Below are 17,394 nucleotides of genomic sequence, written 5' to 3'. Positions count from 1 at the left end.
GAGATGGGGAATGTCAGGGTGGGGATTGTGTCAGGGTGGGGATGGGGAGTGTGTCAGGGTGGAGATGGGGAATGTCAGGTTGGGGAGGGGATTGTGTCAGGGTGGAGATGTGCCTGTGTCAGGTTAAGACTGCAAACAGTAATCTCTAAACTGAATAGATTAAAATGTTCTGTCAAACCTGACTCTGAGAAGAATAATACGCATCAGATCCCACATACACTGATAAAGTCATACAGTTCTCACTAAGGAAACTGCTAAAGGGAGATTCCCTCACCCTGAGCTTCGCAACTGGTGGTCATTTTCATTTCACCTTGGTTCCTCCCCTAGCTATCCTCTCCTCTCCTGCCAATCTCTCTTTCTCAGACAAGGACAGTGCATGCCTGCAGAACACAAATTTCACCATCTCAACTTTTGCCGAATCTTCAGCAGACCTTGCCTGTTGGAAGGATCTCTGTTGGCAGATTATGCTTCATGTTCCTAAACCAGTTGATCTCACTCTTCACCTCCATACACTGTTATTTTCATCCAACAGGAAAATTGTCAATTTCCAGCATCAACCTGCTGCGGAAACCTTCATGTCCTGCTAAATCTGGGAGGGACATTTTCCCTTCCCATGTTGGATCCATGCATCATTAATTCGCTCCAGCCTCTGCACATCAACTGCAGAACTCTCAACCACACCTATCTCTTTTGCACTATAGCCTAGCCTCATGTCCTCCTTCAACACTCTACTTTCTCTAAACTCAGCTGAGCCCTAGCTTACACCATCAGTCATCTCTGGGCTCATTGGCTTCCCCTGACGCAATGCCTCAATTCTGAAATTCTCATACTTGTTTTCAAATATGGTCTCTCCCAGTTGCTGTCATCTCCTCCAGCTCCACAAGTCTCTACGATATCTGTGCTCACCTACCTTGAGCCCTCTGAACATACCCAATTTTAATTGGTGGCTGTGCTTTGAGTTGTCTAGACTCTAAGCCCTGGAATTCCCTAACGAAACTCACTTTCATCTCTTCTCTTCAGGGCAACTGCGTGGAGTTTGCACATTCTCCCCGTGTCTGCGTGGGCTTCCTCCGGGTGCTCCGGTTTCCTCCCTCAATCCAAAAAATGTGCAGGTTAGATGAATTGGCAACGCTAAATTGCCCATAGTGTTTGGTGCATTAGTCAGGGGTAAATGTAGGATCGGGGAATGGGTCTGGGTGCGTTACTCTGCGGAGAGTCGGTGTGGACTTGTTGGACCGAAGGGCCTGTTTCCACACTGTCGGGAATCTAATCCAAAAAAAGTTTGCCTAAACACTTACTTCTTTGACCAAGCTTTTGATCATCTAACATAACATCTCCTTGTGCGCTTCCACATTATATCTTTTTTGTTACCCCATTTTTCTCACTCCTAAGTTGCTAGATAAACACAGTTGTCATTTGTTTAAGTTGCTCGTGGCACCTATCAAACCTGTACTAACATTTTTTTTAAAATTCATTCACAGGATGTGGGCATCACTGGCTAGGCCAGCATTTATTACCCAGAGGGGAGTTAGGAGTCAACAACATCACTGTGGTTCTGGAGTCACATGTAGGCCAGACCAGCTAAGGATGGCAGTTTCCTTCCTAAAAGAACACCAGGGAGCCAAATGGGCTTTTCCTGACAATCAACAACAGATTCACAGTCATTTTGAGACTCTTAATGCCAGATTTTCATTGAACTCAAATTTAACCATCTGCTATAGCAGGATTTGAACCCAAACCCTCCAGAACATTCCTGGATCAATAGTTCAGTGATAATACCAGCAAGCCATCAACTCTCTGCCATCACACACCCCAGCAACTGAGGTCAGGCTCTCTCTTTTCCACTATCCATGTGTTTTAGATAACATAATGACTACTGCACTTTTCACACATGGTATGGTATGTCACCTCCACAGGTATCACAGTACAGGCGAAGACCAGATACAGCATACCTGGGGTGGCAGTGCATCCATTGTTACCCTACCACATGCCGAGGCAGCACAAATTAACAGGCTCATGTTTCAAATGCCCACTTACTGACATGTTGGCATTTAACTCAGTCCAGACCTGCTCTAACAACAGCTTTCCCTTTAGCTGCAGAGAAACTAGAGCTTTGTCAGGGTTTTGTTCCTCGGTTGTAGCAAATTCGTGCCCTCCAAGCCTTTCTAACGGAGTTATACCGACCCTTGCCAAGGAACACTGGTTACAACTTTTACTTACTTATGAGAACAGTTTTGCTGTCGATGAAAGAGAAAGGAGAATGTAAAAGCCTATCACAGAAACTAACCATTCCATTCACTCAGCACCTTCATCAGAGGCAATTAAAATTAAAAAGAGACTTGTATTTATAGACTGTACTCATAGTTTCTCAAAGGCCTCTGCGAAACAAAAACCAGAAAGTAAGATGAAAAGGAAATAGTGTATTTTATTATAGTCATTGAGTTGTACAGCACGGAAAACAGACCCTTTGGTCCAACTTGTCCATGCTGACCTGATAGCCTAACCTAATCTCATCCCATTTGCCAGCATTTGGCCCATATCCCTCAAAAACCTTCCTATTCATATACCCATCAAGATGCCTTCTAAATGTTGCGACTTTTCTAGCCTCCACCACTTTGTTTGGCAGCTCATTCCATACACACACCACCCTCTGCGTAAAAACTTTGCCCCTTAGGTCCCCTTTTAAATCTTTCCCCTCTCACCTTAAACCTATGTCCTCTAGTTTTGGACTCCCCTACCCTGAGAAAAACACCTTGTCTATTTACCCTATCCATGCCCCTCATGATTTTATGAACCTCTATAAGGTCACCCCGCAGCCTCTCCCTATAGGTCAAACTTCCAGCCCTGGCAACATCCTTGTAAGTCTTTTCTGAACCCTTTTAAGTTTCACAACATCTTTCCTACAGTAGGGAGACCAGAATTGAACACAATATTCCAAAAGCGGCCTTATCGATGTCCAGTACAGCCGCAATGTGACACCCCAAGTCCTATACTCAATGCAGTGACCAATGCAAATGTGCCTTTTTCACTATCCGGTCTACCTGCAACTCCACTTTCAATATTCTCTCTTCAATGGCATTCGTTTCGTCTGGCTTGACTGCCCCTTACCCACTGCCTCTTCAGGAGTCCAGTAGCCTGATGCATCACAGATACGTGGTGAAGAAGCAGTGCTTGCATACTGGTAGAATCTTCCATCCCCATCACAGTCTCCACATAGGTTTCCCATCTCTCTAGAAAAGTGAAAGGAAAATAAATGTTAGGGAATTTCATATCAAGGTCCTCTTAATCTGCCTGAATGTAAGATCAGGGTGGCGCTGGACAGGAAAAGCATGCCAGAAGGTAACTTGAGCTCTCCCATGTTTGAGCTCAGCAACTTCATTCAATGAGCAACTGAGCAATAGAGACCAGGAAGGTCCAAGGTCACTGTTCAGTCCAAGCTCAGTTGGATGGATGGCTAGGTTGCAACGCAGATTGATATCAAAAGTGTGGGTTTGATTACTGCATTAACTGAGGTTACCCCACCAACCCGTCTCTCTCTAAAGGGAAAGATTGGCCTTATGTTCCAGTAGGGCTATGGGGACTTTACATTAAAGATTATTGATATGAAATATCAATCGCTCTTTGTGCCCTTTGTTATGATAGAAGAAAAAGTGTTTCTTCATAATCAGAGTAAGTGAAACAATCTGTCCATTGAGAAATTGAAATTTAATTAATATTCTAGCCATAAATGCAAATTTCCAAAACCAAACTTTTTAAAGATCTTCATTGGGAACAATTCAAAAGATAGCACATTTGCTTAGAATAGTGGGTGAGAAAGCACAGCATGGATAGAGATAGGAGAAGCCATTCACGTTTACGTTCACTCATTGATCCACAAAGCCTTTGCAAGTTCTCCCGCATCGTGATACCAGAAGTCCTTCCTGCAAGCGGCTGTGAATCAATTGGTCACACTTTCATATCTGAGCCAGGAAGCTATGTATTTAAGCTCCACTCCAGGACTCGGGTATAAACGTAAAGGCCAAATCTGGAAGACAGTACCAAGGGAGGGCTGTACTTTGGGAGACTGGATGAAATGTTAAACCAACACCCCACTTGCGCACTTTGGTCAACAGAAAAACAGCCTATGTCCCTGTTTTGATGAAGAGCAAGAGAGATATCCTTAGTGTCCAGGCCAATAAGTTTAAAGCAATAAAACTAAGGTGATTGGATCATTAACATGCTGCTGCTGTGGAGGCTTGCTGTGCTGTGTTGCATTTCAACAATAACTGCACTTCAAAAGTATTTCATCGGCTACAAAATGCTTTGGGCATTGTGAGGTCACGTCCTTTTTTTCCCTGTTAAATGTATGGAGAGCTGCCAGTGTAATACCATTGGACGAAATGCACTTGTCAAATGCAACACTGCAGCAACTGGAAATAAACAAACAATGAAGCAGCTCACATATCACCACAGTTAATGAAACCCACCCCAATCAGTAGGGTTTGATTCCTTGGTGCGTTCTCCCCAATGCATTCTGCTGGCTGTTTCACACAGTCGACACTCCCTCCACAACCCCCTGACCCGGAGCAGAACCGTCTGTGGCCCTTTCGAGCATTTGACCATCTCGCTTTCCGCTGGCAATCAGCTGAGTCACAGCGAGCATGCACCCAAGGGTGATGTACATGTATCTCATGGCAGGTACAGCCAGAGCAGGACGAGGGTCGAAGCAGAGGCTACTCCCTGTCTCTCGAGGAAGGGCCAGTGGGAGAACAAGTGAGAGAACAACAACTTGCAAAAGAAAAAACAAGCAGCAACAACAATTTAAGAATGGGGGATGCTTTCCGCACAATCAGCAGTCATTCTGAAGTCCAACGTTGATCACAGTCCAACCACAGAAGCTCTTGCCAAACTCATCTGAGCTATGCAGCTGCCTAACTACAAGCAATCACTCAGTTCCTCACTGAACAATTCATTGGGTGGAGCTCTCCTTTAATCAATATTTGGCAACAGCGATCCTGAAAAATTGAAAGCGATATGTTTGAAGTATATCATTGTTCATCAAAATTGAAGGAAATATGGAATGAGATAATACCATTTGGCTCACTGAGCCTGCTCTTGCAACACATCATCCACAATCTGTCCTGTCACGGATTAAACCCCACCTATTGAATCTCCTAAAGGAAAATTCTGTGTAAATCCACGCCCAAGCCCCCGCTCCCGATATCCCAGAAGTAGCCAAGAAAAACACCAGTATATCTGTCAATCCCCATGCTTCCATTACTCAGTGCTGGTCCACCTATGAGGAGATGCTCGCCATCCTGGGTGACTTTAACAATCCAGTGGAAATCTCAGGCTATGTTCATAATTCCCAAGAAATGTTTCCCGAATTGCCCTTCTCTTGCCAACGCAGGCAAGCCCTACTTTGGACAAAGCACATCATGTGACACATCAAACAGTCAATGATGTTCAAGCATTTATTCTTTCCTTGCCCACTTGCTGTTGTAACTGCAGTTCAGCATTCCATTAATGGCTCTCTTAAAAAGTGGCAGAGGTCAATCGAGCGTAGCAATCTAATTCCCAAAAAAATAATGGCTCTAGGATCACCCTCTACCAATGAAAGGACAACTTAAGTTCCTCCTGTGTGGACTGAGGGATAATGAGCCTTTAATTCAAAGCTGGTTCCAATGTCTTTAGTTTGCCCATCTGTTCTTGCCACCACACCAAGCAATAGGTCTACTATAAGCAAATATTCTCAACTCTCCTGCACCTTAGGTGCTGCCTGACCTGCTGTGCTTTCCCAGCAACACACACTCAACTCTAATCTCCAGCATCTGCAGCCCTCACTTTCCCCTGTAAGCAAATACAGGCAAGGTGATGGCCTAGTGCTATTTTCATCAGACTGTTAATTCAGAGCCCCAGATAATTTTTTAAGGACCCTGGGTTTGAATCCTGCCATGGCAGATGGTGGAATTTGAATTCAATTTTTAAAATCTTGAATTAAGAGTCTAATTGTGACAGTGAAACCATTGTAGATTGTTGTAAAAACCCATCTGGTTCACTAACATCCATTAGGGAAGGAAACAGTCATCCTTACCTTGTCTGGCCTACATGTGACTCCAGGGACACAGCAATGTAATTGACGCTTAACTGCCTTCTGGGAAATCAGGAATGGGCAACTATTGCTGGCCTAGCCACCACTGCCCCCATCCTTTGAATGAATAAAAAAACGTCTTAAAGCTACGAGCTACGGTATAATTTGTGAACAATAATGAAATTGTGAAACTGACAATATGACAGAAGTTAAAAATCACACAACACCAGGTTATAGTCCGACAGGTTTAATTGAAAACACCCTAGCTTTCAATTAAACCTGTTGGACGATAACCTGGTGTTGTGTGATTTTTAACTTTGTACACCCCAGTTCAACACTGGCATCTCCAATATGACAGAAGGCAGTAGATGTAAAAGGGACCTCCTATTACAGTATTTCTCAGATCTATCTCTAAGTGCTCCACACCACAAAGGGCAGGGACTGCTAGGGAGACCAATGTAGCAATCATTTTGACAAGATCAAGATCTCACCAATGGTAATTTTTCTTTTTACAAATACTGATTGAGGAAAGAATATTTGACATCGAATGGGCATGAGGCTGCTACAACTCACCTGAACAAACAGCTACAAGTACATAAGTTAGCTCGTTGAGCTGGAAGATTTGTTTTCAGACATTTTGTCACTATACTTGGTAACATGATCAGTGGAAGATAACCACCTGGGCACTCTACAGCCCGGAGGACTCAACATTGAGTTCTCAAATTTCAAATAACCTTCCTCCCCATCCCCCAACTCCCTTCCCAGCCCCTGCCCCTCCCTTCCACTCCTCCCAACCACCAACCAGATTTATTCCTCCCATTGACCAACCAGGTCGTACCCTCTACCTGTCTTCACCTATGCCCACTTCACCACCCTGCCCCCATCTCCCCCTTTATCTGCAGCTCCCTCCATACCCACCCCCAGTCCTAAAGGTTACACCCAAAACATTGACTTCTGTACCTCCTGATGCTGCCTGGCTTGCTGTGTTTTTCCAGCCTCCTGCCTGTCTACTTTGGATTCCAGCATCTGCAGTTTTTGTGTCTCTAACCAATACTGATTGAAGGAACCCGTCTGTTTTTTTGGGAAGGAAATATCAGACTTGACAAACTTTCCAATTCTTTTAAGGATGTTGAATATTTTTTAAAAATGTGTGGTGGGGTGGGGACTTGTAGAATTCCTGAGAATGTTACATATTTACATTTTTAGAAAACGTTTGACAACTTGAGAGCACAGTATGAACCTGGAGAGTGAAGGGTAGGAACAAAGCATACCAGACAATGATGTAACATTAAACACAGGGAAAGTTACAGGAGTCAGAGCAAGGACATCTGTCATTTCTCATTTACATGATGAGTCTGCATGCTAAATGTAAAACTGGCAAATTTTGCAAATGACACATAAATGAAGAGGACATACAAAGCAGAGGATGCAGCTCAGGCTCTGCAAGAGTGAGATCGTTTAGAATCGGGTAAACATCACAAAAGTAAGTTTAACAAGTATCTAGTTGGCAACTATCAAATGTAATATAGCTTGGTCAGACAAAGACAAGGTGAATGGATTAAACCAATAGCAGGTGATAGTACATGTATCACTACTAATGTCCAGCAGTAAAGCAATTATAAAAGCTAATCAAATTCTGGGATTTCAGAGCTGGATCAGTGTCATTGCGATGCAGTGGTGTGGCTGTACATTTGTGGCTAAAATCATGCATTTCACATGAAATTCTTCTCCTTGTGATTATCATTGTACAGTCTCCACACTACGAAGGAACATTAATCATTCAAAATGATGAGGCCAGACTGAAAAATATTGTGTGTGCACCCAGAGAGAAGGCAATTTTTAAAAAAAATCAATTTTGCTCAAGTACAGAATATGGTAAATGCTTTGATAAGGCAAAAGGTTTTATAATTAGAAGTAAAGTTGAACAATAGGACCTGAGATCAGAAAATACAGTAAAATATCAAAAACAGTTTCTAAAACGATCAGAAATAAAAACTAGGGATGAGCAATGAAACAAATGGAAGCTCTATATAGGTGCAATTGGATGTGAACAGGGAAGAGGAGCATTAAAGGGTTGAGCTTGAGAGTAGTATTAATTCTTGGCTTTTATATTTTGTTTATGCACTGTGCTGTAGAAATACTGATCACAGACATAATTCCCTGCATCAGCAAACATTTAAGGCCAAACCCAATACATGACACAAACAGATGCTAGTACCACATAATGCTGTCTGAGGCCAGAAGCAGCACTTTGTTTACGCCGTGGTTAAAAGACATTTAAGGTAGGTATGTGATACTTAGTATAAACATCTGATCACAGTACAACATGGGGAGAAGTTGCTAAATCATATCAAGTGTAATGAAATACAAAAAATGTATTCTACTCAAACTAACCAGTCAATGGTGTGTAGTAATCTGTTCTGGCAATAACGCGATAGTTCCATTCCTGTGAGATCCTGCGTTGTAAGTAAATTAGGTAATAACAGCACCATTTAAACCAATGGGACCACAATCGTGTTATAGTCAATACAGGTAGGGAAAGTTCACTTTCTACAAATAATGGTCTAAATTCTTCAATCACATTGTAGCCAATTCATGTTGAAGAAACATGCATTATCGCAGAACCGACTGTACCTGAAATGGCCAAACAGAAGGATTACTTCATCAAGATGATATAGGGGCTTGGATAGGGCAAAGAGAGAGAGAAGCTCTTTCCTCTGGTAGCAAGACCAGAAACCAGAGGACAGTTTGAAGGTAATGGGCAGAAGAGAGAACGGCGGCTCATTGGTTAGCACTGCTACCTCACAGTGCCAGAACTGTTCAATTCCAGCCTCAGGTGACTGTCTGTGTGGAGTTTGCACATTCTCTCCGTGTCTGCGTGGGGATGCTGTGGTTTCCTCCCAAAGTCCAAAGACTTGCAGGTTAGCTGGATTGGCCGTGTTAAATTGCCCATTGTGTCCAGGGATGTGCAGGATAGGTGGATTACCCACAGGAAATGCAGGGTTATACAAATAGGGGTGGCGTAACTTGATGGGCTGAATGGCTTGCTCCTACACCATAGAGATTCTACCTTTTCTCTTTTAAAATGGACTCTGTTGCTCATAAATTGCTATAATGCTGCCTCTGTTACTGATGCTGTATCGGTCTTTTTATGGTTATAGGAACAGCATAAATGCCATGGTTACTACAAAGCTCAATTGTTCCATACATAATATATAATGGATGAATGAACATGTAAGGGCTGAAGGAGTTGGCATTGGAGCTACAAGAGGTCATCACGATGTGTGGAGGTGAGCTTGAGTTGGCATCAGGTCTATGAGAGGTCATGGGAGAATATTGCATTGGCATAGCAAATGGTTAGGTATAAGGAGTGAGGGCTAAAAGGACCTAACAATCTTGAATACAGCTGAGGCAAATTCCTCTACCTCACCCTCTTGGACTCCAGTGTCAAAGGGATGACTCTGGAGGCCTCTGTACCCGAGTGGGACTGGACCTATCCAACTCAGTAGCAAAACTTCCACGAAGATGCCTGATGCTAAGTATAACACAGAACTGGGAATCCGCAACTAGAATGTGCACGGGAGTTCTGCTGATTTCTATGTCTTCAGCTGTTGTTGCCACTTCTTAGGAGTTTCTGTCAATTTTCCACCAAAGACAAGAGAAAACTCCAGAGAAACCCTGGCTCGGTTCCAGATGTGATGCACTGTTTAAGCCAAAGTTTTGAACTAGATGTAGCATAGTCATTCAATAGAAACCTAATGTCACATCTAACAAAGTCTCTGACAAATCATGAATACCTGCTACTTACTGAATCTTGCTTTGGGGGCGGAGGTTATAACAGGTCCTGGTATGGACACATGATGTTAAAGATTCCAACGGCAAGATTGTGCGCTTCAGTCAGCAATTTTTCCCTCGCCTTCTTACTAATCATCTCACCCCTGGCTCTTCAGCCAATTACTTTAAAGCTGCCCCCGCCCCAGATTCTGATCTTGCTAAGGGAGGCTTTGGCTTTTCAAAGCAGCACACAGTCAACCTCCATTGAGACAGCGGATGTGGAGAACAGGGGACATCCTCAGTCCGGTAGAAGTTTAGAAATCAAGGTGTTGCTGGATTTTTAAATGCTGCTTACCCAACAGGTTAGCTCCTGAGGCACATGCCGACAGTGAAGTGCCCAGAGGGAGGGATAGAATTGGTCCATGTTACGCCTTCCTTTTGTGTCCGAGAATCAGAATTGGACTGGCTGACTTCAAAAAGCGATCTCTCTCACACGCTACCTACGTGTCCAGAGCTAGATGTTTGTAGAATCAAAGCATTTAACAGCACAGACAGAGGCCATTTAGTGTTCACTCTTTGAAAGCAGTACAGTTAGTCCCACATCTCTGCACTTGGCCGTGAGCTCTGCAAATGTTTCCCTTTCCAAGGACTTATTCAACTCTCTTATAAAATCTTACACTCCAAATCACAAGTCCTTGCATAAGCTTAAATGTTTTCTCATATCATCTTTAGTTCTTCTGCCCATCAACCTCAAACTGTGTCCTGCTGCTGTTGGAAACAGATCTTCCTTATTTACTGTATCAAAACCCTGCATGATGTTGAATGCCTCTACCCAAACTCCTCTGAATTACATGGACTCAAATCAACTCCAGTTACTCAAGTCCTCCCACAGAATTGATGCTCCTCACCATGGTATCATCCTCAAAACTCCACTGAACCTGCGGGAGATCGCTCATAAAGAGCAGTGTCTAGTGTTGAACTCACTACCACAAGCGGAGAGCTAATCAGCATGCTGTGAAGATTTAGCATAACTGCTTTGATTTTGCACTCAGTGCCTCAATTAAGAATGGCACCAAGTTTCTTTTCTCGGGACGGCATGGTGGTTAGCACTGCTATCTCAGAGTGCCAGGGACCTGGGATCAATTACAGCCTTGAGAGACTGTCTGTGTGGAGTTTGCCCATTCTCCACAAGTCTGGGTGGATTTCCTCTGGCTTCTCCCACAATCTAAAGGTGTGCAGGTTAGGTGCATTGGAAGTGCAGAGCTATGGGTATACAGTGGTGGTGGTGGGGAGGGATGGGTGGTAGGAGGGTGTCAGTATGGATTTGATGGGTCAAATAGTCTCCTTCCACACTGTAGGGATTCTATGGTTCTGCGTAAAAGGAGATCCTAACATCTGTCTTCTGATTTCCGTTCTCAAAGATTGACATGCACTGCAAATGATTGGAGTCAGTCATTCCAGGGCTATGTAAGCTCTTAAACAGATAAGTGGAAGCTCAAAAGAAAAGGACTACATTTATGTAGAGTATCCAGCTGTTGACTTACTCATCAACATTATCATGCTTGCTTCTCTTTTGCCTCGGTGACATCCGATTCCCCCGAGGGACAATGCCAAATCTGACACCGTTTTGTTGTCATGAGGACATCTTTGTGGAGAACCTTGTGCCAATGCTTTCAGGCAATGGGTCTAAGCCCACTTCATGCTCATGCGACACCACTTCTCATTTTTCACAGCACAGTAGGGTGGCACGGTGGTCCAGTGGTTAGCATAGCGCCAGTGACCCGGGTTCGATTCCGGCCTCGGGCAACTGTCTGTGTGGAGTTTGCATGGTCTCCCTGCTTCTGTGCGGGTTTCCTCCAGGTGCTCCAGTTTCCTCCCACAATCCAAAGGTTAGGTGATTTGGCCATGCTAAATTGCTCAAAGTGCTCAGGGGAGGTGTAGGTTAGGTGTATTAGTCAGGGGCAAATATAGAGTAATAGGGTAGGGGAATTGGTCTTCGGAGGGTTGGTGTGGACTTGTTGGGTCGTAGGGCCTGTTTCTATTATTTCTGTGAACACTGGTGAAGACTGAGAGTAGTGTGCAAAAGTTCACACTTGGCAGCACATGTTGAATCATCAGAACAGTAGGAGAGGGGTGGGGGGAGGGGGAGGTAAGAAAATCCTTCAAAAACAAAGGAACATTTTAATGTGGGAAAGGGCAGCTACATGGAAGCGTACTTCACCTGCAATCAGAGGCTTATGTTTACTCGGCAGAGTTGAACTGGCAATGTGTCTTTGTAATCAAAACAGAACAAGAAAGCTCACTGACAGGTTCCTGAGTGATGCAGTGAGGAAAGAGCACAGTAAGCTAATGATCAAACAGGGTCTGGTTTTAAATATGATCCATCTCGCTCAGATCTTAGAAAGCCGCATATGGTCTTCGTACAGTATTTTAAGATTCACACAGCTCACGTTACACCAGAGCCAAAGAATCAGTCACAGATGTTGGCCTACTTCTGGCTAGCTGTGCTCTGAGTCTGTAGAGCCTACATAAAGCCACGATAAATTCAGTTGCCTTCTGGTGGAACACACCCCGTTAATGCCACCATTTCTGAGAATCTGCTTCTCTGTCAATGCGGAAGGCCCAACCATACTGGGGTCCCAATACCGGAGCATCACTTTGGCTATGAACTTGGCATGAACCAGTCTCCAAAATCTTCACACACCTACACCTGCACCAAGTATTCGCACTTTGCCAAGACTCAGATTTCTGTACTTTCGCACAATATAAGTCAACTTGCCACACTATATGAGAGAGTCAACATTTTTACATTTTTCATTATCACATCAGTGTAATCAGATGTTAACTAAAATACTGCAGGGAAGCTAAAATAAAACTAATGCTTTTACATTGATTAGCTCATCTGTTAAATTTGGAGACAATAGTTAGATATTTTCTTCTGACACAGATAACATTTTTGCACATACTACTGGATAATGTGCACTGTTTGTGTGACATTTATTGAAGTGTAACACAGTGTTCTGCAAAACTATGTAAATATTAGATGAGAATAACAGGTGTAGTCCCATGTCTGGATGTTATGTGGTGTATGATATCTTTCCATACAAACCCGTCACCATTTCACAAGCATTTGACAAGGTGCCACAGAAAACAATTACTGCATAAATTACAAGTTCATGGTGTCGTGGCTAACTGGCATGGATGAAGGATTTGCTGGCTGACAGAAAGCAGAGCTTCTGCTTAATTGGACTTTTTCTGGATTGGCAAGAGTTGAGTCCCCTATAGGGATCTGTGCTGGAGTCTCAGCTTTCTACAGTTTCTATCGAGTTTGGGGGAAGCTAAGGTGCGGTATCCAAAGTTGTGGATGACACAAAGGTAGATAGGTAAGTACGTTATGAAGAGGACACAACAGTGTTAGACGGTTTAAGTGAATGGTCCAAAATCTGGCAGATGGAGTAAATTGTGGAAAATGTGAAGTTATTCACTTTGGAAGGAAATATACTTAAATTGAAAACACCTACAGATATTGAGATGTTCTACAGGACAAGTCACAAGAAGTTAGTATGTGGTTGCAGCATGCAATTAAGAAATGTAACCTTTTACTATAAGAGGGAATTGAACATAAAAATAAAGACATTATGTTTCAGGTTAAGAGAAGGGGCATTGGTGAGAGATCACATCTCGAATATTGCGTGCAGTTTGGGTCTTCTAATGAAGGATGTAATGCAGTTGAGGTGGTCCAGTGAAGGTTTACTAAACTGACACCAGGAATGAGTGGGTTATCGTATGAGGATACATCAGACAGACTGGGTTTGTTTCCACTGGAGTTTGGAAGAGTGGGGGATGACTGAGCAAGCTCTTGAATGGTTCTGACAACGCGAACATTGGGAAATTGGGTCAGTTCAGAACCAGGGGGCTTCATTTCAGAATTAGGGTCACCACTTTCAGGACAAAGAGGAAGAGAATTTCTTTCTCTCAAAGGACTGGTGAGAGTTTAGCTTCAAAAGGCAGTGGAGGCAGATTCTTTGAGTATTTTTAAGAATGAAGCAAACAGATTCTTATTATGGGAGTACAGAGGAACTTCAATTATCTGGCATTCAATTAACCATAACTTCAGATCATCCGAACAAGATCACAAGGTCTCGATGCTTGGCTAACTAGATTATCTGGCATTGATTATCCGGCATTCAAGTAACACGCCCTGCCTCTGTCTTTGGGATAATCGAGGTTCTTCTGTAGATGGGACTGTGGAAATCAAAATACAAATAGAGTAGACAGGTTTCCTGAAGAAGAGTTGTACCTGAAATGTTGACTTCTCCACCTTCTAATGCTGCCTGGCTTGCTGCGTTCTTCCAGCCTCCTGCCTGTCTACTTTGGATTCCAGCATCTGTACATCTTTTGTCTCTAACAAAGATATTATTGAATGGCAGAGCAGCTTCCAAGAGGCAAATGGCCCAAATCTGCTCCTAGTTTATGTGTTCGCATGTTCTATGAAATTAATCTTTATCACCCCTGCTATCAGAGTATTGATACAGGGCCATCCAATCACCTCCCACCCTAACCACTGGATTGAGAACCAAACATAATATAAGGTATGGGAACAGTTCAAAGGTTAAGGACAGTCCCTCTCTCGAATTTGTGTTAATTCAAAGTATATCAGACTGTCAGTCTCTCAATTAGGTTGTCACAGACAAAGCAAAAGTGTGGTTCCCATGGAGTGCTGCACTGTTAGAGATCTCATTTTTCAGAATAGATGGGAAAATGGGGCAATATTGGGCAGATGTAAAATATTCCTCGGAACTATTTTGTAGAAGAGAAAGGGAGTTTACCCTGTTGTCCACACTAATCTGTATCCCTGCACCAACATCACAAACAAAAAAAGGTACCCAGCCATTATCACGTTGCTGGTTGTGGGATCTTGCTGTGCACGGGTTTGGCTACTGCATTTCCAGATTACAGAATGAACACACTCGAAAATTTCTGAATTGGTCAATAAGTGATTTGAGGATTTTCTGCCTTTCATTCCTCAACATTGGTTTAGAAGACCCATATACTGAGAGACTGCCCCTTACCCCAACTACATAAAGCTAAAACAGAGAGATTAGCAGCCGACTGGTTTTCAAACAAACTCAGAGGTGAGAGTGAGCATGTTAACCGTTTGTGTTATTCCAGCAGTTTATATGAGTCTGATCTGTGAGGCAGCATGGGGAAAGGGGTCCACAATATGGGAAAGTGGATAAGGGTTAATTTTCTACTGCTTCATTGGAAAGGAATACAGTGAGCAGTAACACACTGGCATTTTCTCTGTGTGGATTACTGTTTGTTTTCGACTGGCCAGCAATGTGCTCATGAGAAGCACAACATGCAAACATGGTCCCATAAAGTGACGCCCCCCCACACTCTTTCCAGCCTGTACGGATAGCAGTGAGTAGCTCCCTGGTATTTTCGCAAGACATTACACACGTTACTCAAACGTCAGTGCTCTCCACTCGCAGCAGCCCATTGGAGACACAGCTCCCTGCTATAATCAGAAGTCACTGGCTCTAACATGGTTTCTGCTTGTTGTGATTGGCAGAGATTCTCAGCTAACTGGGCTGGGTTTCCTGACTGTTTGTTAGTTGCAAAAGAGACTATTTCTGAGAGGCATCACCTGTCTCCAATTTTTATATTCTCTTGTGGAATGTGGGCATCGCTGGCTGAGCCAGTATTTACTGCCAATCCCTAGATGCCTGCCAAACGGTGCCAGTGAGCTGCCTTCTTGAACCGCTGCAGTCCACAGGCCCGTAGGTTGACCCACTACCCACATCCTTACACAGTTAGGTAGGAACTTTCAGTCGTTATGCATTGGTTTGGCTCAGTGGTGTTGAGGATGGTCACCCTCTTAACGTTAGGTCTGCTTACAGTGATGAGAGACTATCATTCTCTCCATGAGGAGTCACACAGTCAGGTAATGGACTATCAGTATCACAATATTAGGTTAGTTCAGTTCGATATCATTGGGCATCGGGTTAGGAAAAGCTATGCAAGTTGGTGGTCTTTCATTAGGTATCTAGAAAACAATCAGAGACAGAAGACAATCATGTCAAAAAGGGAAGGACAGGTTTAGATGTGGATGTGAGAGATGGATTTAAAAATGGTTCAAATTCTTGAAAATTACCTTTCCCACAACTGAAAGTTCCAACAAGGGTTTAATTCTCTGGAATGTCCCATGTCTCACTCTAGCTTCATGGAAAGATCAGAGGAAATTCCATAGAAACTGGAACAGCCATTATGTTTAGGTCATTTCTCCAAGGTTGCCACAAAAGTTACAGCAGGGTGATCTGGTTGAGGAGTTTAAAATGTTAAAACCAAATACGTTGATTAGATACTGGGAAATAATTTTCGCTAGTTGGGAAACTCAAATCCCCAAGAGGTCACAATCTTAATATTAGAACTGAGACACTCTGAATCAGAAAGTATTGTTTCTTCCAAAGTAGTGAGAAATCTTGAGGCGGTGCATTCTCTCCTCCAAAAAAAATAACTGGAGGTGGTGGATGAAGCGGAGATTTCAGGAATGTGATTCCCTAGGGTTTTATTATGTGAGGTTAATAAGGGATATAGAACAGAAGCAGATAAATGCTAAAGGCCACCCATAATTTAACTGAATGGCAGAGCCGACTCAACAGACTGAGTCACAGAAATGTTCTATGTTCTATGATTACACCAAATGAGGCCATTCAGTCCAACTCTCTGCAAGACTAACTCATCCTGTCCTACTCCCCCACCTTCTCCTTGTAGTCTTGCAAATGATGAATCGTAAGATAGCTGGCCAGCTCTCTTGACTGATTCCATCTCCTCCGCAATCTCAGGACATGTTTTCCAGATCATTGCCACTTGCTGCACAAAATAATATTTTCCTCTTGCCCCTGTCCCTTTGGTTCCTCATGACCCCCAGTGATATCATCTGGTTCTTGATCTTTTCAGTACGAGGAAGACTTTCTCCATTTTTTTTTAAACTTACAGACAGACACATTTGGAGCAGTGGTTGGCCATTTGGCCACTCAAGCTGCACCCCCATTTGATGAGATCATGGCTGATCCAATTGGGCCTTTGCTTTCTTGTCCAACCTCAATAACCTTTGACTCCTCCCTGTCAGCCATAATTGGCTGCACGAGCTACTTATGTTCCTGGGAGATAGAGAAGCTCTTGACCAATGTGATCCCAGCAAGAGACAGTTTGTGTTATTTCTTCCAAAAGAGCAAAGCACTCAGTTTTGGGATTTATCTTCAAAAAGCTTCCTTCGTTGTTCTCTGGGACAAATTCAAGGGTCAAAAGGCTGAAAGTAGACGTTGCTAACTTCAGTACTAAAGGGTTTTGATATAATATGTTCATCTAATTGTGGTTTGTCACTTAATGTCCAAGACTCATTTTGGGAGCTGGGGAGGTAGAAGTTATACGTAGAGTCATAGAGTCATACAGCACAGAAAGAGATCCTTCAGTCAAACCAGTCCATACCAATCATAATCCCAAATTAAACCAAACCCACCTGCCTGCACCTGGCCCATATCCTT

The 17,394-nt window shown here is 43.3% G+C and overlaps 1 protein-coding gene across 2 annotated transcripts in view; it reads right to left on the bottom strand.

The window, feature by feature from the left end:
- LOC122554652 (pappalysin-2-like) overlaps positions 1-17,394 on the bottom strand; it is a 404,730-nt gene that overhangs the window by 236,205 nt on the left and 151,131 nt on the right. For both annotated transcript variants that reach the window (XR_006313051.1, XM_043700014.1), the window contains exon 6: positions 3,109-3,230. Coding sequence is in view for 1 of the 2 variants with exons in the window: in XM_043700014.1 (XP_043555949.1) it covers positions 3,109-3,230 (122 nt within the window). In the remaining variant the exon portion in view is untranslated. The remainder of the gene's footprint in view (positions 1-3,108; positions 3,231-17,394) is intronic.

Source organism: Chiloscyllium plagiosum, chromosome 11, assembly GCF_004010195.1.
Source record: "Chiloscyllium plagiosum isolate BGI_BamShark_2017 chromosome 11, ASM401019v2, whole genome shotgun sequence".
In the NCBI taxonomy this organism is placed as follows: Eukaryota; Metazoa; Chordata; class Chondrichthyes; order Orectolobiformes; family Hemiscylliidae; genus Chiloscyllium; species Chiloscyllium plagiosum.
The sequence above is the reverse complement of the archived record's forward strand: the minus strand, read 5'-3'. Positions and strand labels throughout refer to the sequence as shown.